Below are 26720 nucleotides of genomic sequence, written 5' to 3'. Positions count from 1 at the left end.
GGCGGCCGCTGATGGCGGATGGCGGCGGGCGGCGCCGGCGGTGAGGGGGCACCGGGGCTGGGGGTGCGGGCGGCTCGCCCGGAGCGGGGCCGGTGTGTCGGGCTCCTGTGGGGGCTCCGGGTCCGGCGCTGCCCCGGGGCTCCTCAGGCCGCCGGCCGTGCTCCTTGGGCAGGGCGGAGCCCCGGGCCCGGCGGCACCTGCTGGCTCGAGAGGCTGCGGCCCCTCGGCCTGGCCTGGGCCACCTCCCTGCGGAGCCCGGGAACCCTCCTGGGTGCTTCCTCGGGAGGGACATGGAAGCGTGGGAGGTGTTTACTGTCCTTTCCGCGCTTTACCAAACTTATTTTGGTTTGTGGCTGGTTTGTGTCCTTCAGGCTTTCCACAAATCATTGGGAGGTCATTTCTGAGTGTGATGCTGTGGGGTATTGGCTCTGCCTGAAGCCTGTAGTGATGGTGTTCTGATTTTTTGCTCTTTATGTGAGGGAAAACTGTCTGTGTGTGCTGTTTGTTCTCCTCTGCATCCTGTCACTTGCAGTCTGTAGGTTTAGTGACAAATATTGTTATTGTTATTATATGGTTATTGAAACAAGGAATGTTTTTAGACACACCCAGGATGGAACCTCAGAAATAAATAAATTATAAAAATCCATAAAGAAAATCAATGCCCAGACCAAAGTCTAGGCTTCTTCAAATATGCAAGGAAGTTGTTTGTGAGTTCATGTACATTTTACTTGGTGTAATAATAACTGTACTGATGTCTCAGACTTCTAGGAAATAATCTCTAGGATTTAAGTTTAGTTATGCCTCTAACCGGAGGGCTTGTTTTCCTCTGAATTTACATTGTAATTGTTCTTGTGGTAATTATTATTAGCGATCTGGTTTGAATCTGCCAAGATTATACTTCCCTCCACCAAAGGAATTGGTAACTGTGTTACAGCTCCTGGTGGTGACATTGTAACTTTCTGGTCAGGGGATTCCCCAAAGACTCTTCATGACTGAGGTCACTCTCTCTTCTTACTCTGAGAAAAACGCGGAGGGTGACTGGGGCATAGGTGTAGGAAACTCAGCTCCATGGACCTGCACAGCTGTGTGTGACCTGGAAACTCAGCTGGTAAATCTGGGAGTTGAATATGTCTAGAATAACGATAGATTTGTGGTGTTGATTATTGCTCCTCACTGCATGAGGAACTTGTGTATTATGAAGATCTGAATCCCTTCCACGAGTCCCAGTCCTTTCTGTATTGCTGGTATGACCAAGTGCCCATTGCTTTTTGTCTTCTGACTTTGCTGTGTAATGGGGTGGTCATTACCCAATTTGGAAAATAGCATGTGCTGTTCTCTAGGGTTTTACTGCCTCAAGAGTCCTCTTTCAGACAATGCTCCAGTGCAGTATTTGTGTAGCTGCTGTTTTCAAAGGGCACGTGCAGTCACAGAACAATTCCAGTTCAAGTGCTACAAAGGGTTATTGTCCAACAGCAGCTCAGCTGTAGCTGCTGCTGTGGGTAACTCCTGATCTCACTGTGCAAACACTGGGACCTGGGTGTGTGATGAGTCACAGGAACTCACCCTGCCTGCCTCCTGTGTGTTGGGCACATGTCTCAGAGCAGTCTTTGTGCTGCAGGGTTTGGGGAGGTGGCTCCCAGGAAATGAGAGGGTTGAGGTTCTGCCTTTGCAGTAGGTGACAAGGCTGATGGGCAGGGAGAGCACAGATCCAGGGTGTTTGAGAGGAGAGGAGAAAAGGCCTCTGTATCTGAGGAGGAAAGGCTGCTTCTACTCTGTCATAGTTAATTCAGGACCTTACAGCTGGACATGTATGTGCACATCAGCTTTGCAGAGACTCTCAAGCTTTTTTAATTTTTCTGAGAGTAAATAAATAGTCCTGGCTCTGCTCTCTGGGTGCTCATTTCTAACCACAGTATCTCTAGCCAGTTCACCTGAGAAATCACATTTTAGCAAGATGCTATGCTTACCCTAATTCTTCTGCTGATGTTTCAAATCAACAATGCTAATTTTAGTCTCAGCTGTAGCTTGTAAATAGCTTGTCACTGAAAGAAAAAATGCTTTTAGTTTCCTGCTTTGTGGTTAAGCTTTTTTAAATGAGCACTTGAGTTCATGTGTGCCTGTGCTCAGAGCTGCAGTTCCCTCTGTGCAGTGAATTACAGAACCATTTCTGTAACAGCTTTGTTGTCAGTCTTTTCTATCAGTTGTGTTACTCTTGATGCTCTATCAGTGTGAGTGGGAGTTGAGTAGGAGCCCAAATGTTTTGTTTTCTGAAGTCACTTCTGACAGCCTTGGTCACAGGACTCATGAATGAGCTTTTTGCACCTGTAACTGAATTTCCCCCCTGCACCTTGCAGCTGTTGAAGAAAGAAACAAAGCATAATCATGGCTGACAGCAGTACTCTGGTGTCTGAAACTGGGAGGAGCCTCTTGGCTGATTCTTCTGTTCTTGAGTCAAAAATGATAGAAAACTCCAAAGAGAATGTATTCCGTGCAGCTGTTCTGGATGTTGAAGGTAAGGGGGGAAGTTTATTTTAAGACTGCTTGGTTTGTGCAATGACTGATTACTTTGTTGGTATTTAGTAGTTTTGAAAAACCAAAAGTACTTTGAGCTCCAGAATGTACAAAGAGTAGGGAAAAGGGTGTTGATCTGGAATCCTTTCATTAAGAACATTTGGAGTTACAGCCCAAATTGAATGAATTTTGTGGCTGTTGTACAGAAAGCTGTCAGTTCCATTTGATGTCTCTTCTGTGGAATCAGTTACTGCAGGTGACATTTTGACATCAGTGTTTGGAAACTGCAGCTGCTCTGTTATGTACAGGTGGACAGATTAATAAGGTAGAGACATGGAGAGATTAATAGTCTTAAGCCCAAAATTAATTCAATAACAAATCTTGAAATTAAAAAACAACCACCAATGTTTCCCTCCAAGGTAGTAGCCAAAATCTGCTCGTGGTCTGTTATGTAAATGGCATGGAGGCAACACTTGGTTTTCCTCCTAATATTTTGAAGGCTTATTAATGCAAGGAAAAAAACAAGGCATCTAGTTTCAGTTCTGATATTCCTGCTAACTGCACAGTCACCAAGAAAGTAATGAACCTTGTTAGCAGGAACACAGAAACTAGAAAAGATAGCAGCTGACTATTTTCCAGCAGATCTTGGTATCTAATTCTGCCAGAAGCATTAAGCCTGTACTTTTTGGGGGTTTTCATTTGCTTGTTGTCTTTCCTCCTCCTTGATTTATGTTTTTGTTTTGACTGGTCATGAATTGCAGATTCTAGTTTCACTTCATACTTGAAAGTTTGGGCTCAAAGTCAATTTGGTATGCCTTAATTAAAGGACACTCTTCTTAAAGTAACATTTATTTTCAGGATTGCTCCTGATAAGGAATCTTGAAAGGTTACTCTGCCTGTATTCTTGTGTATATTATTGCTTGATTTAGACATAACATAGATCTTTCTGCTAAAATACAAATATTATCCTTGCTTCTCTCTGAGCAGAAGAAATGCCTCAAATAGAAACAAGAGTGGTTTTGGTTCAGGAAGCAGGGAAACGTGAGGAGCTTCAGAAAGCCTTGGAGGTATGTGGGCCTGAGATAAAACATCACTGAAGGTTATGCCTTCAGACTTGTAGTAACCAATTTGCTTCTGTACTAAAGTTCTCCTCTTCCACAGACCATTAAGATAATGGAAGTACCTGTTATAAAGATAAAGGAAAGTAGCCCTGATAAATCAGAAGAAAAACTAATAAAAAGTATTATTCATATGGTATGTCATGCAATTCAGCACATGTAATTGCATGCAGCATGTTACACTTCACTGGGACTGAAATGTGCACACACTTTAATTTGGATTAATTGGGCATAATGGTCATAATATATGCTAATGGTTCTGATGGTGTCACAGCTCATCAAATTAGCACTTCTTTTAAAATATGGAGTAACACTTGTAGCTCTTTTCTGGTGGTGTTTTCTAACAGGGGCATCAGAATATCCATGGGGATAATCCAACTGCATGCTTGTGTTCAGTCGCACATAAGTTTGTGCTATGAACTGGCTTTGTAATTGTCAATGGACTTCTCTTTCAATTGAAAGCTGCATTCAAACTGAAGTGCAAGAAATGCTTTTCCATTTCTTGATGTGAAAGGCATAAGAGATAAAGTTTGGAACTAGTATTTGAAAATAGAATGGACAAATTTTTTTAACCACTTACAAATATCAAGCAATGAACAAAACCTATTTCTGTTCTGTAGGCATTTTGCAGCATGGAGCTTGCTGTTGCAAACTGGATGCTACTTTTTAGTAGCATCCCACAGTACCCTAAGCTGTTCTGACAGTCTGAAATTTCATTTAGCTTTTGAGCTTAGGGTACTTTTTCTATCTAGCTCCTTCCAGTGCTACATTATCAGTGTGAACTGATACATAAACTGCTTAAGCAACCAGAATTCTGATTCTTCAAAAGCAGGAATTATTTGACATTCAGTCTTAAAGCATGCAGCAGTTCATAGCTATTCTTATGCTAGAGAACAGTGCATTGCATTCAGCTTTCACAAATCCTAACTCTGAAATATGACTCACACATTTTCCTAATGCTCCAAAATAAACATCAGTTGAATTTTACACTTGTGCAAGTACGTTACCTGAGTAATGCTTTCCCTTTCACCCCTGTGCATCAAGGAAATTAAAATGCCCTACATAAAGACAGACACAATAGAAGAGCTTGGAGATTCTGATTCCCCTGAATTTGAGACGATTTTCGTTGTCTCAGACTTCCAAGCTCCCATCTTCAGCAACCTCTGCAAGGCAGACTGCAGAGTCATCGGGCCGCCGGTGGTGCTGCACTGTGCACAGAAAGGAGAGGTGGGTGCTTCCTGCTGAAATCACATGAGTTAGCTCCCCACTGCACTGAGTTCTAAGAGTTCACAGTAAAATCTTTCTTGCTATTCCAATCAGTTGTAAACATTCTTAGCAAGAGAATTTTGAGACAAGCAAGTTTCTGGTGCTGTGTTAGAATATCGCATGTAGTGAGAGGGGTAAGGCTACAACTGCTGCTATAGTTGTGGGAGTTGTTGATCATCACTTGGGATTGTGCCATTGGGAAAGGCAGCATACAAATGATTCTCCAGTAATCACTTTATATGTCCAAAGTTGTAACGTTGAGCAGATGGACTGGGGAGGAAATAAAAAGGATGGAGTGCTACCTGTAGAATTTCAGGATGCTCTAGTTACTTTATCAGCAGGCCTGGAGCTAAGGTATAACTGAGTACACAGACCTGGACTAATGTCTGACACATTTTTAATACTAGAAATAACAGCAGTGTATTAAAGGTGATGTGAAAACTTTAATGGCTGCAGCATGCTGTTGACTCATGAGCTTTCCTCTTGTTTTCAGCCTTTACCTTTCTCCTGCCGTCCACTGTACTGTGCAAGTATGTTGAACTTGGTACTGTGCTTTACAGGATTCAGAAAGAAAGATGAATTAGTAAGTAACATATTCTTCTTTGGATTGGTAAAACCATGTTAAGTATATTTTCAAGATACTCTTCTGTTCTATCACCCAGGGTGATAGGGTTTAACCATGACTCAGGCTTGTATGGGAATTGTTTGTTCTTTTGGTTTTTTGCAAGTCCAGAGGCAGTGATATTTGAAGATGGGAACAAAACTGTGTTCAAGTCATTTTGTCTGTCATTTTTGGTCACTTTTTTGTTGAGTGACATTAAGCTGCTCTAATTCAATAGAGCTTAAGGGTCTGTAGGTTGAGGCTTCAGATAAGATGTTTACCCAGTAGTGTCTTTTTTTTTGGTACATGTAGTAGAATAAACAAGACAATCTTTGTAGCTCTGTTCAGAGCATTTGCTGGCATGTGATCTTGTCATGATATTGTGCTATCAGGACTTACTCTGTGTTTGATACTCTAGCACATGGCTTTTCCATTTCAGTAGGCAGTTGCCATCTAATTTCCCTACTGGACACCTGGGAATCAACAATATGGCTCCACATCTTCATCTGAAAAAAACCAAACCCAAGCCAAAAGCCTTTACCTGGTGTTGGGGTTAGTTAGGTTTGATCTAAATTGACTAAATCAGCAAGGAAAATGTCAAATCTAACATGTGGGAAAAGGTGAAGGCATTATGTGTGATGATCATGAGAGTACTGGTGGCTTGGATAGTCTTCAGGCTACACAGCAAGGCTGTATTAAATGTTGAAATAAAAATAAATCTTAATAGCTCTTTTGATGTATAAGCTGAATCTTCTGTTGTTGTGAACAAGTTTTAAGAACAGATCAGAGTATTTCTATTTCTAGGCCTTTAATGTAACCTTCTGTAACTTGCTTTGTAAACCACTTTTGTGCTGAACTTGCTCTTCAAAAGATACTGAGAACTTTTCATTTTCATTTTTCAGGTTAAGCTTGTGACCTTGGTTCATCACATGGGTGGAATTATTAGAAGGGACTTCAGCTCAAAAGTTACTCATCTGGTGGCAAATTCAACACATGGAGACAAATTCAGAGTATGTAAGCTTGAGTTGATGTTTCATAGAAATCTTTGCACTTTGGCTTTTGTAGACTGTTTGTTCTTTATACTTCAGCTCAGAAGCTGCTGCTTTTTCCTGTACTAAAAGCAATAACTTGTAATAGTGAATTCATCTCAGTCTGCTGTTCAGCTTTGGCATGTTTGTGTCTCTGTGGGAGATCTAAATAACATAAATTTGAAACAGACAAGTATAGTAAATAACAAGATCCAAAATGGTTAAGTAGTGATGCTACCAGTAGTAAAGACAATGATGAAAAAATGCCTGCTTCTGTCTATCCAAACAAAAAAATCTGAGGTAACTTGTAGAAAACTTCCTTAGTTGGTGCCTATCTTCTAAAAATTATTTAAAACTTGTTATGGGTGAGGATTCAAATATACCTTTATGCATAAATAGACATGAGTGTGCTTTTTCTTTTCTGATTCTAAAAGGGAATCACTTGGGACACTTATCTTCAGTTTAGAAGTAAATAACAGATTATAGAATTTTGTACTATTTAATATGATGTAGCAATGTCTACGCCTCTTGACTATTCTCCCTGGTTTGAATTGTTGGTAGGATGTTGCTTTTTTTTTTCCTTGTTTGTTTTTATAATCTTGCAGTTGGAAGAGAAGTCCTACTTTCTGTTCAAACACTCCTTTCTGCCAAATCAAAGGAGAAAATGTAGGAAAACTGTACAATCTCTCAAGCAGTCATGGCAGTTACCTTTCAAATAGTCACTTTCTCTTTGATGGGGTATTTTTCTTCATACAAAGTATCAAAAGCAGGATGGGGTATTTTTCTTCATACAAAGTATCAAAAGCAGAAAAAAGATCCCATATTCTGCTGGAACAGAGATTTGATTTTGTGTTTTTGTGAGTGATGAAGGATATCAGACTAACAAAATGGTGCACTTTTGAGGAAATGTCAAAATAGCTATTGATCTGATTTCCTAGTCACTGAATTCATATGTTCTGACTCTGGGGAGCTGCAGTTGAATATGGCTTTTGAAGGAATATATGCACTTTTTGCAGTATCTGTCTTGAAAAGTAAAAGGAAGGTTACAAATTTTTCTTGATATGAGAAAGATTTCAATGGAACTATTTGGTGCAACTTATGCTTTTTCCTGTTTTGTAGATTGCTGTAAGCCTTGGTATTCCTATTGTGAAAGCTGAGTGGATTTATAAGGCATGGGAGAAGAGGAATGAAATGTAGGTGTTCATTTTCCTTCAGCCTTCACTTTGCATCCTGTTCGCCTGAAATTGTTGTGAGCTTCTGCTTAAATATTGACTTGATTCACTTAAGTGACTTTTTTGTGCGTTTTCTTTCTTTCAGTGATTTCTGTGCAGCTGATGATGATTTTAGAAACCAGTTCAAGGTTCCTCCCTTTCAGGACTGCATGCTAAGTTTCCTGGGATTCTCTGATGATGAGAAAGCTAACATGGAAGAAATGACAGAAATGCAAGGTGATTGTTTATGAAAACCTCTGGGAAGAATGGGATGGAGTTTATAATGATGGGTGCCACAGAACTGTTAAGTGAGATACTAATTTCTAACAAGAATCTTCTTTCCTGCTTATTTGCCTTTTTTTTTTTTTTTTTTTATCTAGGAGGACATTATTTACCAGTTGGCGATGAAAGGTGTACACACTTGGTGGTTGAAGAAAGTACAGTAAAAGATCTTCCATTTGAACCTTTAAAAAAACTCTATGTTGTGAAGCAAGAGGTTAGTGCTGAAAATTCTTTAGAGAATGCTGCCATGTAGAACTGTGTTCTTATTCTGACAAAAATATCTTCCTTGCCTGTAGCCGTGATATTTTCTGAAAAATCATTTCCTTAAGATTTTTTCTCCTGAGAAGCTGAGAAGCCTCAAGAACAAAATGTAATCATGGTTTATCTGCTGCTGTAGAATGCAACAAGTAGATCTGTGATTGGTCTCATGTAGTTGTTTCTAATTAATGGCCAATCACAGTCCAGCTGCCCAGACTGTCTCAGTCACAAACCTTTGTTATCATTCCTTTTCTATTCTTAGCTAACCTTCTAATAAAATAATTTCTTCTATTCTTTTAATATAATATATATCATAAAATATATATCAAGTTTTAATATAATATATATCATAAAATAATAAATCAGGCCTTCTGAAACATAAAATCAACATTCTTGTCTCTTCCCTCATCCCAAAACCCCTGAAAACACCACCACACTTGCCAACTGTGTAACTATTATAGGTTATTTTGAAAATTTTTAACTTTGGGTGAATCTCTGTAATGTGTTTATAATGTGTGGGTTTTTTTTTCTTTTCCTAGTGGTTTTGGGGAAGCATTCAAATGGATGCCAGAGCTGGGGAGTCCATGTATTTATTTGAGAAGGTATGTTGAACACTCACACAATGCACAGCATGTTTTAGTGGTAAAATCAGCATGCAACATAATGTATGTGGGGCTAGAGATCAGATGTTTTAAAGCAGCACTTAAGTTCCAGGTGTAATCCATTATAAATTTTATACATAGAGTACTAATTTGGAATAGAAACTTTTTTTCTGCTTCCCAAAGTTTTACTTTTAGTCAAACAAAACTTGGTGGTTTTTATTTTAGAAAGGGAAACAAAAAACTTCACCCGTTTTGCCTCGGCTTCCCTAGGAAGTTTCCTGCTGTGTTGTTTCTGTGATTCACTGAGTTGAAGTGGACACAGAGGATAAAGCCCTAAATGAAGTTTTCTTTCCCTGCAGTCAGAGAGTCCTGATTTCAAGAAGTCGGTGTCGCTGCTGTCCCTGAGCACGCCCAACAGCAACCGCAAACGGCGCCGCTTGAAAGAGACTCTGGCCCAGCTGACCAGGGAAACAGACCTGTCCCCCTTCCCTCCTCGGAAACGCCCCTCAGCTGAACATTCCCTCTCCATTGGCTCCTTGCTGGATATTTCCAACACTCCAGAGTCAAGCACTGCCAATGGAGGTAGAGCTGAAACCTTCCATTCAGCCACACTTAGTGGTTAGCAGCTCCTGCATGCAAGTGGAAATGGTGGTAGTAGGGAAATCTTACAGGTTCTGCTACAGATTTGCAATGTAACTCCAGGCTTTTCCCTTTTCAAAGTGGGGAGGAAAAAGTTGGAGTGAAGAGTTCAGACACAGGCCAAGCTGCCTCTTGTCATCACAGTAAGCGTGTTCATATCTGAAGGAATAGATGTGGAGGTGATAAATAGGGATACAGTTGAGTGTTAATCCACAATGCTTGAAATGCTCTGCTGGAAATCTGTAGCAAATTAGCAGCATAGTCAACAGTAAATCATCTAAAATGCTCTCCATAGGATACTTGGAAGAAAGAGGATGAAGATTCTTTTCTAGAGGAGTTAAAGGGAAAATTCCGGCAGGGCCCACTCCAAGGTCTTTGAAATGTTCTGTTGAGGCTACACTATTTGTGCCAGCAAACTGTCATGTCTAAAACTTCACAAGAATGAATATAAATCAGCAATTGGTTTTGAGTGAATGGACAGAGTTTTAAATATCTGCACGTGGTGCTTGTGAAGAGAGGAACTGCAAAATTTTGGGTTAGTTAAAAGCTGATACCACAAGTGATTTTTAACAGGTCATAGAGGAGGTATCTGGAGCTGCTACTGATTCAAAGAGGCGAACTCAAATCACATAAGAGCTCCCAAAGAGGCACAGCCTGTAAGTGATAATTCAGAAGGAATTCAGGGAAGATCAGCCTTCTTAGGTAATGCTAGTGCTCTTGTTACCCATGGTAGGGAATTTTCTTCTAATCCAACAGCAGCAGTCAGTCTCAAAACTTGCTGCTTGGAAACAACAGGTAAGGTACTTATTTCATTGTTAGCTATGGCAGTAGTGAGCTTTGATATAAAAAAAAGACATAGGTCTCTGACATCCAAGACATGAGCAAATATTTAAAACTCATGAATTGTTCCAGATCCACCTTGGCTTTAGCTTTAAGAGAAATTACTTTCTTGAGCCTTTCTCCTTCCCTCAATGGGAAGAAATGTAAGTGGTATGTGCAAGGGCTGATTTTAGTAAATGGTTTTGAGCTACACACTTAATGCAAGGATGGCAGGCAGCTGAGAGATAGTTGTTTGCATGGCAAAGTAGAAGTAGAAAAGCACTTTTGTACTAGTGTATAAATAAGTAATGTTCAGTACCTAATCCTTGCTTCCTGCTAAAATAAGGAACTAATAATAGGGTCAAGTCGTTGACCTGTCCATAAATGGCTTATTAGTTTCAGTCTAATTTTTGAGGAAAAATGTATTACTGTTGTTCCATAAGTAGGCTATAATAAAGAGAGCCATTTTCTTGGAAGAGCCCTGCTAACTCTAGAATATAGCCTTTAAAAAAACCTCAAACTTATCTTCACTTAAAAATTCTGAAGTTTTTGTCTTTGAGGGTGATCTTTTTTTAGGGACTCTATTGTAATAAAGCTCTCTTTTCTTTTGGGGATATCTCTTCATCAGAAACACCAAAGTCCTGTGCAAGACCTTCCAAAAACTCCACTCCTCTTCCTCTCAAGCAGTCTGCAAGATGGCAGGTTGCAAAAGAATTGTATCAGACAGAAAGTAACTATGTTGATATTCTGACAACAATTATTCAGGTAAGATGGCTTTAAAGCCAGTCCAGGTCAAATGTAATAAAATAGCCAATGTTTATATTGATTAATATTTTCAATCTGTGATCTGCAGGCTTTTGAGGGCTTGGGTGCATCAGAGCTTCATAGGAAAATGACAATATAAACAGTCTCATGTAATTTTACTGACATATAAAAATACTCAGGTTCAGGTTAGAAAACACAATTTCTAATCTGGGATCTGCAGTGGTATTGCAATATATATGGAAATTGGAAGTGTCAGGAAAATAAGATCTTCTTGAGTAATATTTTAGATATTAGTGAATAAAGAGAGATGGCAGAGGGAAAAAAATCTTTTTTTTTAAAGTTATCCCAAGAGGAGCAGAATAGCAAACGACTTACAGAAAGAGCTTAATTTCTTGAAAGTTTATTTCTATTGCAGCTGATTATCTACTTAAAGAATGAGCCAAGATGTGTGTGAGTAGAAAGAGATGAGAGGGAGTTATGCTGTAGAGATGTATCAAACTATGTGTTTGTATCTTCAAACCATTTTCCAAAACCCACTCTTGCTGAATGGAGACATCTCAAGATTGTGACTGCAGGAAATTATGATCCAAAAGGAAAATACTGTTGCTTTCATAGCTATTTCTATCACAATGTTGGCAGTTGGGAGGACATTAACATTTTTTTATTAATTCATCAGTTGTTTCAAGTTCCTTTGGAGAAGGAAGGACAACTTGGGGGACCAATCCTTGCACAGGAAGAGATCAAGACCATATTTGGCAGCATTCCAGATATTCTTGATGTGCACACTAAAATCAAGGCAAGCTGCACCTTCTCCCCTGCAGGGGAAGCTTCCATAGACACTTTGAATCTTTTCTGTGTGTTTTCAGTTGTCTGTTGTATAGGTATAAACTCTTCCTGGTGCTGATACACTCTTTCAAATAGTGGCATCTGCCTATTCCTGCAGCATTTCTCTGTAGGCTTTTAAAGTAGAGAGACTTGCAGGCTACCTGCAACTTGGTGATTTGTTTGTACAGGTTTTGTTGGGTTTTTTTTTCCAACCAGTGGGGTCCAGTCTGTTTAATCACACCAGCTATTGATGTGTGCCCACTGAGACAGAGATGAAAGTAGAGCTGTGTGTCCGTGTGGCAAATTGAAGTCATTTGCAGCAGAGAGTTGCTTTGATGTAGTTGTTGTGTTTTCCTTCATCTTTGGTGTTATAAAGATATGAGCAGTGGCAGCAACAAACCAATATTAGTGATAAATCCTTTCACTGAAGGTCAATCCTGAACCTTCAGCTGTGCCCTCCTTTCCCTCTTATTATCTGATGGTGATTGAGCTTGATCCTTATCAAGCTCATAAAGGCTTAACAGGCTTGGTCTCACTTTCCTTGACACCCTGGTGTAGCAAGTAAGTGGAATCTATCCTAGTTCTATTTCAATCCTGTCTTATAGACTTAAGTCCTAGATAAGTTGTGCAGTCTTAATTAGAATTGGTTCAACTGTCTTCTGTGTATCCTTTCTCAGTATTCCTTTGGGGTGTGTTGTGTATTGTGCTGGATGCAGCAGTGTCATCTTGCTGCAGAGCTGGCTAGTCCTGACATGCTGCCAAGTTGTACTTGCACTGATTTACAGCTATATATACATATTCAGGAAGCCAGACATCTCTTATTTTCAGCCCTCAGTAGGCTGAGTGTGAAATTGTACAGCTTTTAGGATTGCCTGTTTTGTCAGCACAAAACCACACCTAATGATGTGTGTTTAGGAAAATAGTGATCCCATTTAATGGCGTTATGCACTTTATGCTCAGCTTGTTTTCTCCCCCCATCCCTGCATGTATTCTAGGAAGACCTGGAAGATCTTATGATAAACTGGACTGAAAGCAAAAGTATTGGTGACATCATTCTCAAATATGTAAGTTCCTCTTTCTTTATGCTTACAACTATTATCTTGCCTTATGAACAATCCACTTCTAAGATCTAGCAAACACAAGCCAAGCACTGCTGAGAGAGAGCTCCAACTTGTATCATTGTCTTTTTTATTTAAACTTTTTAGTTAAGTGATACAATCCATGTCAAGTTTTAGTGTGTATGTCTATTCACAGGTATGAAGGATTAAAACTACAAATATCTACAGTTTGAGAACTAATTTACAATGCTACAGACACACTTTTTACTTGGACATTAAAAGCCACTTCCCAGGCCCTTAGCCATCTGCTGCCTCTGATCAATAGTAAAGAGCTAAGAAAACAACTTTTCACAAACTTATGTTCTTTCTTCAAGACTTGAAACATGTAAGTGAATAAGGAGTCCTGTGTAGAGCAGGAAGGCTAAGCCTGGGACTGCAAAGAATTTTAACATAAATAGGTGCTAGGTATCTTGTGATTATTTTGCTGGTCTGATGATTTTGAGACAAATAGTCCTTGTCATTCAAAAGTTTTCAGTCTAAGGTGTTGCTTCTGGTGGTTTAAAAGGTGATTGCAGTCACTGGCAAAAGTACTTGTCTGAAATTTCCAAAATTCTCACCAAAAGCTTCTTGCTAGGTGTCAACCTGCCTCTCACTCAAGCTGCTCAGCAGCTTTTAAGATTGTCTGCTTGATGCTGGTGAGAGCAGCCTGAGTTTAATCAGCAGCATCAATCTGGGGCATCTGGCATGCAAAAATGTCTTAACTTGCTCTGAGAACACGTATGGGTTTACAACACATTTTTTGTTATTCTTTATTGCAATGTGCCTTTGAGCAGCTTTGTATGGCTCAGGGCATATGAACATATGTACAAGGATACATAACATGTAAAGCAGAGCCCTAACAGTTGTTTCTTTCAGTCAAAAGACTTGTTGAAAACATACCCTCCGTTTGTGAATTTCTTTGAAATGAGCAAGGAGACGATTACAAGATGTGAAAAGCAGAAACCAAGGTTTCATGCCTTCCTAAAGGTAAGTGTCTGCAGAACTAACTCTATAGTAGAACATGGGGACTGTTACCATGTTCTACTGAATGCAGTAGATGGAAGAATGTGAAATTTTGAAAGCTTGAAGAAATGCAAACACCTCTTGGTGAGACAGAAAGGAAGGATTTGAACTTCAATCCCTCAAGCCCTCTCAGAAAAAGTCTGAGTTCCTTCTCTGTTAAACAGCTTTCAAGGTGGTTTGATTATATGCATTTGTTGCTGGAAAAAAGTTCCTCCCAAATACATCTCTTCTCTTTTCTGTAAAGACACCTGGAGCTGCTGCTTTGGCTGGTCCCCTCCCTGTGAGACTTGTATTTCTGAAACAGCTTTTAACTTTGCTTGGGCAGCTGTGAAGCTCCAGGGAGGTAGGATTTCTCAGCATTCTTGTGACTAATGAATAGGAGCCCAACAGTGGAGATCTAACAGGAAGATGAACTTCAAAGAAAGTTATCTAAGATGAGCCTTAAGACTCTTGATCTCTTCAGATATGTGTGTACTGTTAATAGTGCAGTGTTGCTTTAACTCCTATATCAAAACAGTCATGTGTCAAACACTGACAGTTTCTTGTGTTTTCTGAGGAACTAGGAATTACATCCAAGTATTGATATCTAAAAGATGTGGAACAAATAAGAGAACAGGTCATCCTCAGTCCCACTCCACATTAGCAGCTGGAACAAGAGCTGAAGGGTTGATATGGACCCTTTAAAAGTTGACATTCTGAGAATATAAATCACTGTGCTCTTTTGAATAGTGTGGTTTTTAACATGCTCTGTTAATGACTGTGGTAAACAATTCTCACACTTGTATAGCAATGATAATTTCAAGGAAGGGAATTTTTCTCTGATCTTGTGTATGTGTGTAAAAAAAAAAAAAAAGTAAGCATTATTTTCTTTTCCCCAGATAAATCAAGCCAAACCTGAATGTGGTCGCCAAAGCCTCGCTGAGCTCCTTATCCGTCCTGTGCAAAGGCTGCCCAGTGTTGCCCTACTACTGAATGGTAACCCAGAGATATAATTTTTATTAGTTTGTCTGTGAAAATCTTAAAACCCCAAGATCATGTCTACCTTTTGTCATCATTAGAAACAGCTTTTCTCAGCTAAAACAAGCCTGATTATGTGAGTTAACCATGACTCCTGCAGTCAGTGAGACCCACTACTGAAGAAAGCATAAATTCTGTCTAAATTCCCCTTGTTCATACATTTGTATGAAGGATACAGATAGAGGAACAGTTTGCACTGATAATTCTGTCTCTTCAAACAAGAATATAATTGACATTCAAATGAAACTAACATAAACTAGAGAGCAATTCATATTGACAAGGCTCACAATTTCATGTGTTCCACCTGGTATCAACCACTTGCTGTAATAATGCTTTTGTTAATAAAGATAATAAAAAATCCACATCACCCTTTGCTCCAGGTGGAAAAAGACTTCTGTGCTTGTCTCTGCACCTCAATTTAATTTTTTTTAATAGTTTAAGGGTTTGGTTTCTGTATTGTATGGGGTTTTTATTTCTTAATGACATGTCTGAACAGCTTCTGTTCAGCCTAGTTCCCCACTTAATCAGTGCTACTTGGACCCCAGAGTAGATCTGATGTCTTCAGTCAGCTTATCTTAACTTAGTTTAAGTTTGAATTTTTCATGTTTCTTTTCAGGCACTTGTAATATGTATGGAGTTCTTATTTCTTTATTTTTTTTAATTGCAGATATTAAGAAACATACAGCAGAAGAGAACCCAGATAAAATAACTCTAGAGAGAGCTATTGAATCATTAAAGGAGGTGATGACGTAAGTCATGTTGGTTCTATGGAACATACTGTTGAACATACTGCAGTTTAATCCCTCTGTTCCTCCTAAATTGTCAGTGTTATGTTGCCACAAGGAACAGTAAGTAAACATAACTGTAGGTGTTCTCCAGCCTCCTTTTGGCTGCTCTTGTCACTTTGGTGTTCTGTGCCAGAGCTCTGAAGGAGTCTGTGACATTCCCCAGCACTTGTACCTGAACTTCTGCTGACCCCCTGCCTCAGCAGGGACTGTCCCCAGTCCTCTCTTCTGTTCCAACTCTTATTTCTATATTTTCCCTCTGGAATGAAAGAGATAGATTTAAAGACAAAAACCTTACTTCTATGCATTATATCTACTGAAAGGACAGACTTTTGGTGGGAGACTAGTTTTTCTTCTGGTGCTGTATTAGCTCTTCTTGGCACTGTTCCATGAGTTAATTAGCTGAAAGCTGAAGTTGTTTAGATTGTAAGTCTCACCTCTTTTGAAGTGTAGCGTATGTCTCCAGCAACAAGAACTCCTGCATTAATTGGGTAAATGTTTGTCCAGTTTTAACAACAACTTTTAAATTGTAATTATTCTTGGATCTGTGCCTTGGTGAGCTGCAGTCCTGATTTGGGGGAGACAAAATGCAGGCTGTAGAGAACTGAGTTGTGTCAGTCTCTGGTTCAAAATGTTGCAGGCAGAGGAGGGGAATTCTATTTTTAATTGATTGGTGTGTCAAGTGCTGGTAACATGACAAGAATAGTGTTCTAGAGCTAAAGTTTCCTATGTGTGGTATTTGGTTACTTCTTCAGGCCAATGTGTCAAGTGCTGCTGTGGAAATTCTATCCCTGAATGTTTAGCTTTATTGTTTTTGTATGTCTAAAATGCAGTGCATCCATTTACTGTTGCTTGCTATTGAAGGTTAATATAATATGCTTTCCTTAGACACATTAATGAAGACAAAAGAAAAACAGAGGCACAAAGGCAGTTCTTTGATGTTGTCTATGAAGTGGATGGATGTCCAGTAAGTAATTTCTCCAAAGCTGCAGGTCTCTTAAATGCCTGCAGTACTTTGTTCCCTTTGCAAAAATGTGTGAGGCTACAATGCAACAGTGCTGGTTTAAACAGATTGCCAGTGTTAAGCTGTAAGCAAGCAGTAATCCAGCCCTTGAACTAAATGCTTAATGAGCTTTTTGCTGTTGTCATTTAGGCCAATCTCCTGTCCTCCCACCGCAGCTTGGTGCAGCGTCTGGAAACTGTGGCACTTGGGGATGACATCTGTGACAGGGGAGAGCAGGTCACACTCTTTCTGTTCAATGATTGCCTAGAGGTAAGGTGATACCAGCACAACTCATGAACTGAATTGTAAAAGGCTTTACACTTTTACACTGCACATGAATATAAATAAGTGGAATTTAAGACCTTTTGAGGCAGAATTCTAAGTCACAGATTGCTGATAGGTCAACACATGCTGATATTTCTTTTCCATTAACTACTGTATAAGCCTCTCATGGCTGAGAGGTGTTAATGTAGCCTTTTATGCCTTGCAGCCAGAGTAAAAACATAAAAGCAGATTAATATGTTAAAAAATGTTTATCTGAATAGCACTTTGAGTAGCACCAATGGATGAAAAAGTGCTGGAGTCTTTGGCTCATCAGGTTGTTTGTCCTCTTAAAGTTCAGTTGTATATAATGGGAGGGAATAGTGGGCCTTGGTAGATCTGTCTGTTCTTAGGCTACCAAAAAACAAAGTTGTAATATATGCCTTAAACTAAAAATATGTTAGGAAGAACTAGAGGGGAAGAATAATCTGACTGGGAGACAAATATGGAAGAACTGAATGTATAAAGGACACTTTAATAAAGTAATTATTGCTGTCTCCAGCAGTGAAGAACACTGTCTTCATAGAAGACCAACTCTAAAATAATTCAAAATTAGTGCTGTCCTAAGCAGCACGTAGAGACAAAATCCTGTTCTTGTGACTAGAGATTTGAGTTGACTCAGTTTCATCACTTCTCATAAAGGAAGGAAAGGCATATAAAACCACTTTTAATAAAGCTTCTTGGCTTGTCTCTTGGACAAGAGACAAATAAGATGCATTACTTTGGCACACAAGTACCTCACATGTTTTTATGCAGAGTCTGCTCCATGGCTGCATGCATAAGCAACAGCAAGTGATATTTCTAGGACATAACACACCACACCTTATGTTGGTTCATGCATATAGATGTTGTATTATCTGTTTAAATCTAGACTACCTTGTGGTAGATTTCAAAGGACCCTTGTTTGTTATGCAGGGTAGAATTGAGGTCTATAATGCAAAATTACTTCCTCTCTAGGTATTTTAAAAAAAATTATTGTATTTTTCAGCTGAGTGTTTTGATGCTAAGTAACAAATATTGTTGGGCCACTTGGGCTGTAGGCAGTGAATAGAGAGATAAGTGAATTCCATTAAGATTTATGTGGTAGAGTAGCAAGATTTTCTGTGCCTGGTGTAAAAGGAAAAAAAGGTAAAAAATATAGAAAAGAAAGGAAACAATGGCAAGAGCTCTTCCAACTGACCCTTTCTATTTTATTTAACCACAGATTGCGAGGAAACGACATAAAGTTATTGGAGCTTTCAAGAGTCCCCATGGCCACACAAGGCCTCCTGCATCTCTCAAGCATGTTGTTCTCATGCCTCTCTCCCAGATCAAGAAAGTCTTGGACATCAGGGAGACAGAAGGTGTGTGTGTTTTGAATGCTCTGGTAGGTAATTAAACTGTGTTTCAGGGTGTGAAGGAGGAAGCTCTGCTCTTGTGGGATGGAATGCTAAGGTGTATTCATTGTATGGTATGTTAGATATGTGATTTTAGTAAAAGCTTCTGTTTGAATCTCTGTAGGAGCTTAAGAATTCCTTGTACTGATGCCCTTTTGGCTTTTTGAGAATTGCTGCAGGATGCTGAATTTGGCAGAACTGATGGCATTAGCATAAGCCAACCAATTGGCAGTGTGAAATAAACAGTTTAACACTTGACAGCTCTGGATTTACAAAATAAAAACCAAACCTCAAACTTCAGCCCAGAGCATTAGGCTGGCCAGAGAAAAGTGCTGTTGGTGTGAAACCAAATTTTTTTCTAACTGGTGATGGTGATAATGCTCAGGAGAAGCTGTGCTTGGCATCTTAAAAGATGACTTAATTTCTGTCTGCTTTGCCATACTGCTCCAGCATTGATAGTGACTTATAAAGAATCTATTCACACCAGTTTCCAGATTTCTATCCTGGCAAGATCTGGTGTTTCACTGTAAGTGATGATATGCACATCATGTGTTCTTCTTTATGTACTCTGAAGCACCTGAACATAGAAACCCAATTAAGAAGAGAAATGGCAAAGAGAGTGGGTGAGGCTGACTGCTCTGCAGATTATTTGGTTGTTCAGCTGTTGCCTGAACAGCTGATTGCAGCCTCTTGATGATGGCTGTGGACACAACTCTGCTCTTGCAAGTGACACAAGAGCTAGTGTGTAAATAAAGACAAAACCATCACACCAAATCATGTTGTCTCTAGTTCCCTCTGAATTACATGAAAAAATTATTATTCTTTTTGTTAACTCCTTGCTTTTTTTTTTTTTTTTTCCTTTTAACAAAATGTAGATTGCCAGAAAGCTTTTGCCTTAGTGGTGAGGCCACCTACAGAACTCAACAACAAGCTGCTCAGTTTCCAGATGACAACTGAAGACCCTTGCAAGGAGGACTGGCTGAAGATGCTGTGTCGGCACGTGGCCAACACGATTTGCAAAGCAGATGCAGTAAGTACTCTGGAACCAGGCTGCTGCCTGAGACTTCTCCTTCTTTATGGCTTTAAGCATCTGAAGTGAAAGAAGTTAATAGTGGACATGCCTGAGGTAAAGTAGAGCAGAAAACATTTGTGCTAACATGCCTGCAAGTGAGTGTTAAAAGGTAGAAAAGGAAACAGGCTGGAAGTTAGTTTGTGCAGAAGCTAAGCAGTGCTTAAAAATCAAAAATTATTTATAATTAATTTGTGATAGTGAAAAGGGTATGTTCAACTCTGCACTGCAGTTCTAACAAGAATTGTATTTAGCTTGCTTCTTTCACAGCTATCTTTGATTTTACAATCCCAGTGTTGTTGATCATTTGTGTTGGATTAACTCTGTTAGAGTTCTTTGCTCTGCACCTTATCTCCACTATAATGCAAGAGACATGAAGCATCTTCCTCCCAGAGACAGAAATCTACAACCTTAAAACAAGGAAATGAAAAACCAGTGAAATAAAGGAGGCACTGGCCTTGTCACACTTGTAGAAATTCAGCATGTGGGCTTTCTATAGGCAGAAAACCACTAATCTGAGGAGTAGATCCTCTCCAATTACAGCAAGAGGCTTTCAGCTGATGTTTTAATTATGTAAAAGTCTATGCATATCAGTCATCTCAATTTGCTGAAAATATGTGCAATACATACAGCTGAAGCTCCTTGGTGTAAACTGGAAATGCTTTATGTTCTGCAGTGTATTCTTACAGTACAATATTTGTTGTGATTTTTAAAGGCATGCTTGTTACAGGAGAGGTAATTAAGTCATAAAAACAGCATCTTAGTTTTATTTTGTGTGTCTTGGGGTCTAGGGACTTAGGGATAAGAGACTTGGGCTTTGTGGTTTCCCTTCCAGGTACTGAGTATGAAAAGTGCTGATGTGGAAGTGTTAATTTTCTTTAGTCTGTGTATTGCCTATCTTCAGTATTTTGTGTAACATGTAACTTGGATTTTTAACAGGAATTACACCTTTGTGTAATAAATGTATAGTTCCCTCTTGCCCCAAGACGCTCAATCACATACTGACAAATTGTAACCTACTTTGCTGAATCCCATTAGTTATAATTTCTGTACCTACTATATAATACTTCTTTCTTGCTTATTTAAATGTCAAATTGGGCTTCAATTTAAGCACTTTTGCCTGGTTTTATACTTCCACAGCATCATGTGAATGGAGATAACATTGACTTCGCCACCTGGTGGCAGCAAATGCTTTAGCTACTCTTCCTTAGGCCCTAGGAATGGCAATAAAGCTGCTGACTGGGGTCCTTCTATTTTTTTTTTTTTAAGTGTAAAATGTGTTTTCTCAAAATGCAGACAACAAACGGCAAGAATCATCCCAGCAGCTTTCCACTCCCATGTGTGCCCCCTCTGCCCCCCACGTTTTGTAAGTAGGTAGGCAGAGATTGCTTTGCAATGCTGAAGTTTAAGAATGAGGCATGAAAAAAACCCCAAAAACTCGTGGCTATTCTGCAACATGTACTGCACTGAAGCTGAAAGGGTTTAGTTTTAATGTTTGACAGCTGGAGCTCTCAAGATTTCACTTCAGAAATGTGCTAGATGTGTCAGTGGAATAAAGCAATGTTTATCTTGGAAACTCTCAGGGGGTGCCTCAGAACTACTGCCTTTAATTTGGTCAGCCCTGGACTTGAAACTGAATCAGACAAACTGAATGTGAAACTACTGATGAAGTGGTTTCACAAACTGATTGCACCAGCTGTTGATCTAACAGAATGGCTTGAAAACAAATAGCTGCTGGACTGTATAAAGAGTTAAATATGGAATATGCCTATTAAACCCTCCAAATCTGACCTAATGCACTAGAAAACTATATTTTTGCAAATGCTGATATTTGACCATTATTAAGACTATTTTTGTCTACAGGAAAATCTCATTTATGTTGCTGATCCTGATTCAGTTGAAGTAAATACTAAAGATATGGACAGTACTTTAAGCAGAGCATCCAGAGCAATAAAGAAAACATCAAAAAAGGTAAGATGGTGCTTTTTATCCAGAGAATTGTGCTGGGATTTCTCTTTCAGGTGGTTTGTAGTATTTACAGTAGTGACAGGAAAAACTTAATCTGAACTAAAACTCTTAAATATAATCTCCTTAAAGAAAGAAGGTGAGGGGTGTTTAAGGTTTTGAAATATCTGTATATATAGTCTTAAGTATTACACTCATAAGTATTATGTAGTCATTTTTCAGTCTGCTATGGAACTTTAGGCTGTTTAATACTTTGAGTCTTTTAAATATAATGCAAATTTGAGAAGCAACTTAAAAAAGGAGGGGAGGCCTGACTCTGCAGGGCTGAGGGATGTAAGGAAGCCTTGGTGACCAAACCTTGCTTTGACTTCTCTGTCAATCTCTGCCCTCCTCTCTCCCTCCTGTGTTGTCCTCCTATTTGGACAGAATGAGAAGAGCAAGGATGATGGGAAGCCCTTAGAAGTCAGATCACTTTAGGTGTGGGTGTTTGGCTGGTTGTGATCCAACCACCAACACTTGATACACATCCCAGAGATTTTCAGAATGGCAGCCTGTATAATAGCAGTGATGACAGCCTGGTTTTAGTCAGTGTTTAACCACTTGCCAACCTCCTCAGGTCACAAGAGCCTTTTCGTTCTCCAAAACGCCCAAGCGAGCGCTGCGCAGGGCTCTGATGTCCCACAGCGCCACGGAAGGGCGGAGCCCCAGCTCCAGCGAGAGCTACATCGGCAGCCGCCTGACCAGCACCTCCTCCCTGGCGGTGAGTGAGCTGTGCCCCGGGGGAAGGCACCTTCTCGGCATCACACTCCTTTGGTGGCTGCTGCCGCTCTCACTTTAGCGATTCCAACATCCACAGTGGGGAAAAATATTTTTAACTGCTTTCATAGGGATATTCTTTTCAAGAGCTGTTTAATGAGAAGCCTTGCTTCCTGAAAATGCAGAAAAATCTTGATGCACTACAAACTGGGGGTTGCCGTACACATTTAAGTTGAAAAACCTCACCAGTCTTTTTTGCTCAGAATGGAATGTTTCCTCTTCTGAGAGAGTGAGAAAGTTTCAACACAAGTCTTATATTGGTTCATGCTTTTGTTTTTGAACACTAAGTAGAAACGTGTTGTACAACCCTGAATAGTATGGTGAATATTTCAGTAAGAGTAGTGAGATGACAGACATCCTGTGAAACAAACTGGGAAGGAAGGGTAGAGAAACATAGATGCTGCAGCCTGCAAGTTTGTAAACAGCAAGGGAATTATCTCCTCGTAAATGTTTAAGAAAACTTGGTAAAATAAAATATTGTTCTACATATTGCAACTCCTCTGCTATGCCTTGGCTGCCTGTTACCACTTTCTCCTGCTACATTAGGCCAAACTCAATTTCCTAATACAGTCTAGTAAAGCAGACTAGATTTGGAGGAATATTTTTATCATCTTTGCTTTTTATTATAGTGTTTGAGTAAATTTGATGAGTAAACACCTACTGTCTAGTCTGTAGTATGTGGGACAGAAGGCCAAAAAAAGGGAATCCTTTTCATCTTTCTGTTACTGCCTGATGTGTCAGTACTTCAATATTGAGGTAATTCAGTATGTTTGAGTGGCCATTAAATTGTACAACATAAAGATATAGCCCTGCTCTCCCACATGAGAAAATATGAAGCAGTAAGGGAGGAAGTATTACAGCAGACTCCCTTGATTTAGAGGAAATAAAAAAAATCATCTACCAATGGGGCTATAGCCTAGTTTCCTGCAGAGAAACTTTCTTCCTTCTCTTATGATTATGGCAACAATTGTTTTTGCATTCTAATTGTCTTCATTTTGATACAGCACTGTATCTCATTTCTCATGAACTTACAAGTTATGTACTTTTCATTTTGTGCATATCTACCCCAGACAAAAATACTTGTTTTCCACAAAATCTTAGAAACTTGCAAAACCATGTTCCTGTTTCAGATTCTTCCCAGACCTCTTGCACCTGTGGTAATAAGCTCCAGCTTGGCAGCAGATGATGTGTTGTGATTTTTTGACCAATGCCACACACCACTGAACTTGCATAAAGCCTTTTTGGTTCAATTATAAGGTTGAGGGGAAAAGAGGTTTGGATTCCAGCCTCTCAAGTTGGAATACCAGTGCAGTTGTTGATAGGAAACTAAAACTGCAGGAAACCTGTCTGAGTCCATTAAGAGTCAAAGCTGTTATTCAGACATATGGTTTTATTGAAATTAAATCTTAGCCTACACTTATGTAGGAATTTTCTGGTGCAGAAAAAAACCCATAGAGTAAAAATATCAATAAAGCTTGGATACTTGAGGGTTTTTTTCTTGTTTGAACTAACTCTTAAATCCCTCCTAATTGTAGATTGCTTGTTCCTCTTCCACGTGCAGCCTAAGTGGATCTGCCAAGTGTGCTGTTAATGTCCATCGCTCCAGTTCTGTTGACTGGAGCTCTCAAAGCTCCAAGCCTCGACCTGTGCTGTGTCCTGGCTCTCCAAATACTCATCTTCCAAATGCTCTAGAAGCAAAAGCCTCTTCCAACTTGGAAAGCTTAAATGGTCATGCCTTGGACAGACCATGTGCTTTCCCTGTGGTTACTGCCACCTGTGCTGATGCTGGAGGTGATAACCGGTGTGGTGCTGGGAAATTCTGTGCATCAGATCCTGACTGAAGTGAGCAAGGAATCCTGAGTGCTGTAAGCTAAGAGAGCATGGCACAGCTCTAATGCACAAAGGGCTTCAAGTGGTGTTGGGTTCTTCTTAACATCCTCTAATGCACAAGGTTGTTCTTTAACATCCTCTAATGCACAGCACTCACATGTGGTTCTGGGTGCAAACTCATTTTTTTCACAAACTTTTAAATGTGTTTTTCTTTTAGTTGATATACAGTTGAATTCCTCACTGTTTCAGGCCATGTAACTCACTGGCCAGAGCTCTGAGAACTTTAATAACTTGGTTGCAAGGAAGTCTTGAGCAGCTCATTTTACCTGTGGTTTTAGTTTTTTATTCTCTATCTGTAAATAAAAAAAAATCGGGTATAAAATACTGAAGCCTAACAAGAGCTGCTCTATAAAGAGGAATTTAGGGTTAAATTTTCAGAAATTGCCAATGACTGCAAATGGAGGACCTGCCATAAACAGGCATAGGGCTTGTTCACAGTGAAGTGTGTATTCCCTTACCTGCCCAAAATATCCCTGTTTAAAAGATTCTTGGAGCATGCAGGTGCACAAGCTGCCCAGCTACCGTGACCTGTTGATGTGCTGAGAAGCTTGGCTGGCTGTTTAAGAGCAGCAGAGGATTGCTTGTGCAAGTATCTTGAGGTCTAATGTGAAAAGAATATAAAATCTCAGCTAATCCAAAGAGGTTTACTTTTAGTGCTACATATTGATGTGTTGGTTTCACAGTAATTAAGTCTCAGAAGCAGCTTATTCTCCAAGCATCAGAAAAGTCAGCTTCTTGCCTAGTGTGTGCCCATCCAGGCACAGCTGAAGCAAGCTCTGACAAATCACTGGGATGTCTGTTGCCTCCTGCAGCCAAGGAGACATGTGTTCAGCATCTCATTTGGGGCTCAGAGCTGATGATTATACACAAAGTTGCAGGATTGGAGTGGGAGCTCTGTTTCTCTAAGAGATTATCATAGTGTATCTTGCCTTCATTTTGGAGGGAGATTACTGCAAAAAGTGATGCAAGATGTATACTAATACTTGTTAACAGCCACTCTTCAAAAACATGTTCTTGCATTCCAAATCTCTCAAGGCTGGTAACAAGGAAAAAAAAATCTCTTCTGTGGTTTTTAAAATGTGTTAAGTTCAAACTCTAGAAATGCTGAATCAGTAATTTGAAAAACTGCCAATCTTTGAGATCTGCACTCACACATTCCTTGTATGAGATGTGAAGGTTGAGAAATGACTGCTGCACTATTGAGATTGGCTCATATATGATCAATAACATTTTTTTTTTGTCCAACAGGGTGTTCATTCTCCTTCCTTGGTCAGCCTTCCCTCGATCTTTGAAAAGAGGAGTCACACATTAAGCCGATCCACAACCCACCTGGTGTGAGGCAGGTGGGGCAGGCTCTGCTCTGTGGCAGTGACTGTGACTGACATTTCTGGTACCTTAGTCATTAGCACTTAGCCATGATTAGCAAAATGTTAGATGACACTAAGTTAATCACAAGGGGGGTTTAGTTGTGTTGAAGCAGACCAGCCAATCAGTGGAATAAGTGACTTGGCCTTCATTTCAACACAGTATTCCCTTGTACAGATTTATTTCCTTACCAGCATAACTGAAACATTTTCTTCTATGGAAATTGTCCCCTCCAGGCAATAAACTGGTTTGTCAGATCTTGAAATGAAGATGATGATCACATAATTTACTGGTAGTTTGGATGACTCTTATGCTTGCCTAACTTCATCTACTGGCAGAGCACTCTAATGTTTGAATTGTGGATTTCTTAAATGGAGATACATTATGAAGTACCTGACCTTTTAAGCATGACAGTTAACCTGTTGTACAGCTGCTTATTCCAGATATTTTATAAATGTAGTTGTTTATAATTAAATAGAATTGAGTTTTGTGATTATGATCTCCTGCAGCCTCACTGTAAACACAGTGGTATGAGGAGCTTTGACCATCAGAAATGATCAATTGAATTCTTTGTCTTGCTTTGAAGTGGAAGTCTGAGGAAAAGAATTACACTCCTCTTTAGTAGGGTTGTTAAAAAACCAAACCCCCACACATTCCCCATACTTGGTTAACAAATCATTATTTAATGCATAGGATTCTTGGTGTGACATTGGAACTTCAGGGTCCAATTTTGGCATGTCAAATTTCAGTGTACGACTCCTAAGGCTTTTAGGCTTCCTCATGTATTTATGTCTTCCTTTAAAACTATGTTCACTTCTGTCATCTCTGAACAGTTTGTACCCTGCAATGCACTCTCACAAACTATCTGAATATGTAAATTTCTGCATTTCATTAACAGTTCAACTGTTGGTATTAGCAGGAGTTCACAACTTCTGGTTTCTTTTTAACCACCTGTGTTTTGTCTTGTATCTATATGTAACTAGTGATGCTTTTGAATGTGTCAGACTGCACTGTTTTTTATATCTCTTTGTCAATCTGAGCAATGTAAATAAACTGTTTAAAATAACA

The 26720-nt window shown here is 39.5% G+C and overlaps 1 protein-coding gene across 5 annotated transcripts; it reads left to right on the top strand.

Annotated features, from left to right (window-relative positions):
- On the top strand, positions 1 to 26720 carry ECT2 (epithelial cell transforming 2). Of its 5 annotated transcripts, none has more exons than XM_063167307.1 (25): positions 1 to 40; positions 2355 to 2512; positions 3499 to 3578; positions 3673 to 3765; positions 4674 to 4856; positions 5389 to 5478; positions 6399 to 6506; positions 7644 to 7717; positions 7842 to 7972; positions 8116 to 8231; positions 8815 to 8877; positions 9237 to 9459; positions 10964 to 11100; positions 11777 to 11896; positions 12921 to 12989; positions 13899 to 14009; positions 14924 to 15020; positions 15730 to 15811; positions 16736 to 16814; positions 17001 to 17120; positions 18376 to 18514; positions 19423 to 19577; positions 21480 to 21587; positions 22198 to 22341; positions 25536 to 26720. In XM_063167307.1, exons 2-25 carry the CDS (start codon positions 2383 to 2385, stop codon positions 25623 to 25625), a joined length of 2742 nt encoding a protein of 913 aa, XP_063023377.1. In that variant the 5' UTR covers positions 1 to 40; positions 2355 to 2382; the 3' UTR covers positions 25626 to 26720. The 5 variants fall into 5 exon arrangements, with proteins under 5 accessions (XP_063023377.1, XP_063023378.1, XP_063023381.1 ...); XM_063167308.1 differs by lacking the exon at positions 1 to 40 and adding an exon at positions 1678 to 1808; XM_063167311.1 differs by lacking the exon at positions 1 to 40 and adding an exon at positions 23933 to 24239 and having other exon boundaries at positions 2096 to 2512; positions 25536 to 25637.

This window comes from Melospiza melodia, chromosome 12, assembly GCF_035770615.1.
Source record: "Melospiza melodia melodia isolate bMelMel2 chromosome 12, bMelMel2.pri, whole genome shotgun sequence".
Classification (NCBI taxonomy): domain Eukaryota; kingdom Metazoa; phylum Chordata; class Aves; order Passeriformes; family Passerellidae; genus Melospiza; species Melospiza melodia.
This window is presented reverse-complemented; position numbering and strand designations above follow the sequence as displayed.

What these genes read in the sequence shown, in the direction of transcription:
- ECT2 (XM_063167311.1), top strand. Translation starts at nt 2,383, where the DNA reads ATGGCTGACAGCAGTACTCTGGTGTCTGAAACTGGGAGGAGCCTCTTG. An exon ending in TCAGAAAGAAAGATGAATTA is followed by an intron (nt 5,479 to 6,398) that starts GTAAGTAACATA and finishes TTCATTTTTCAG; the next exon opens with GTTAAGCTTGTGACCTTGGT. An exon ending in GGTTTCATGCCTTCCTAAAG is followed by an intron (nt 14,010 to 14,923) that starts GTAAGTGTCTGC and finishes TCTTTTCCCCAG; the next exon opens with ATAAATCAAGCCAAACCTGA.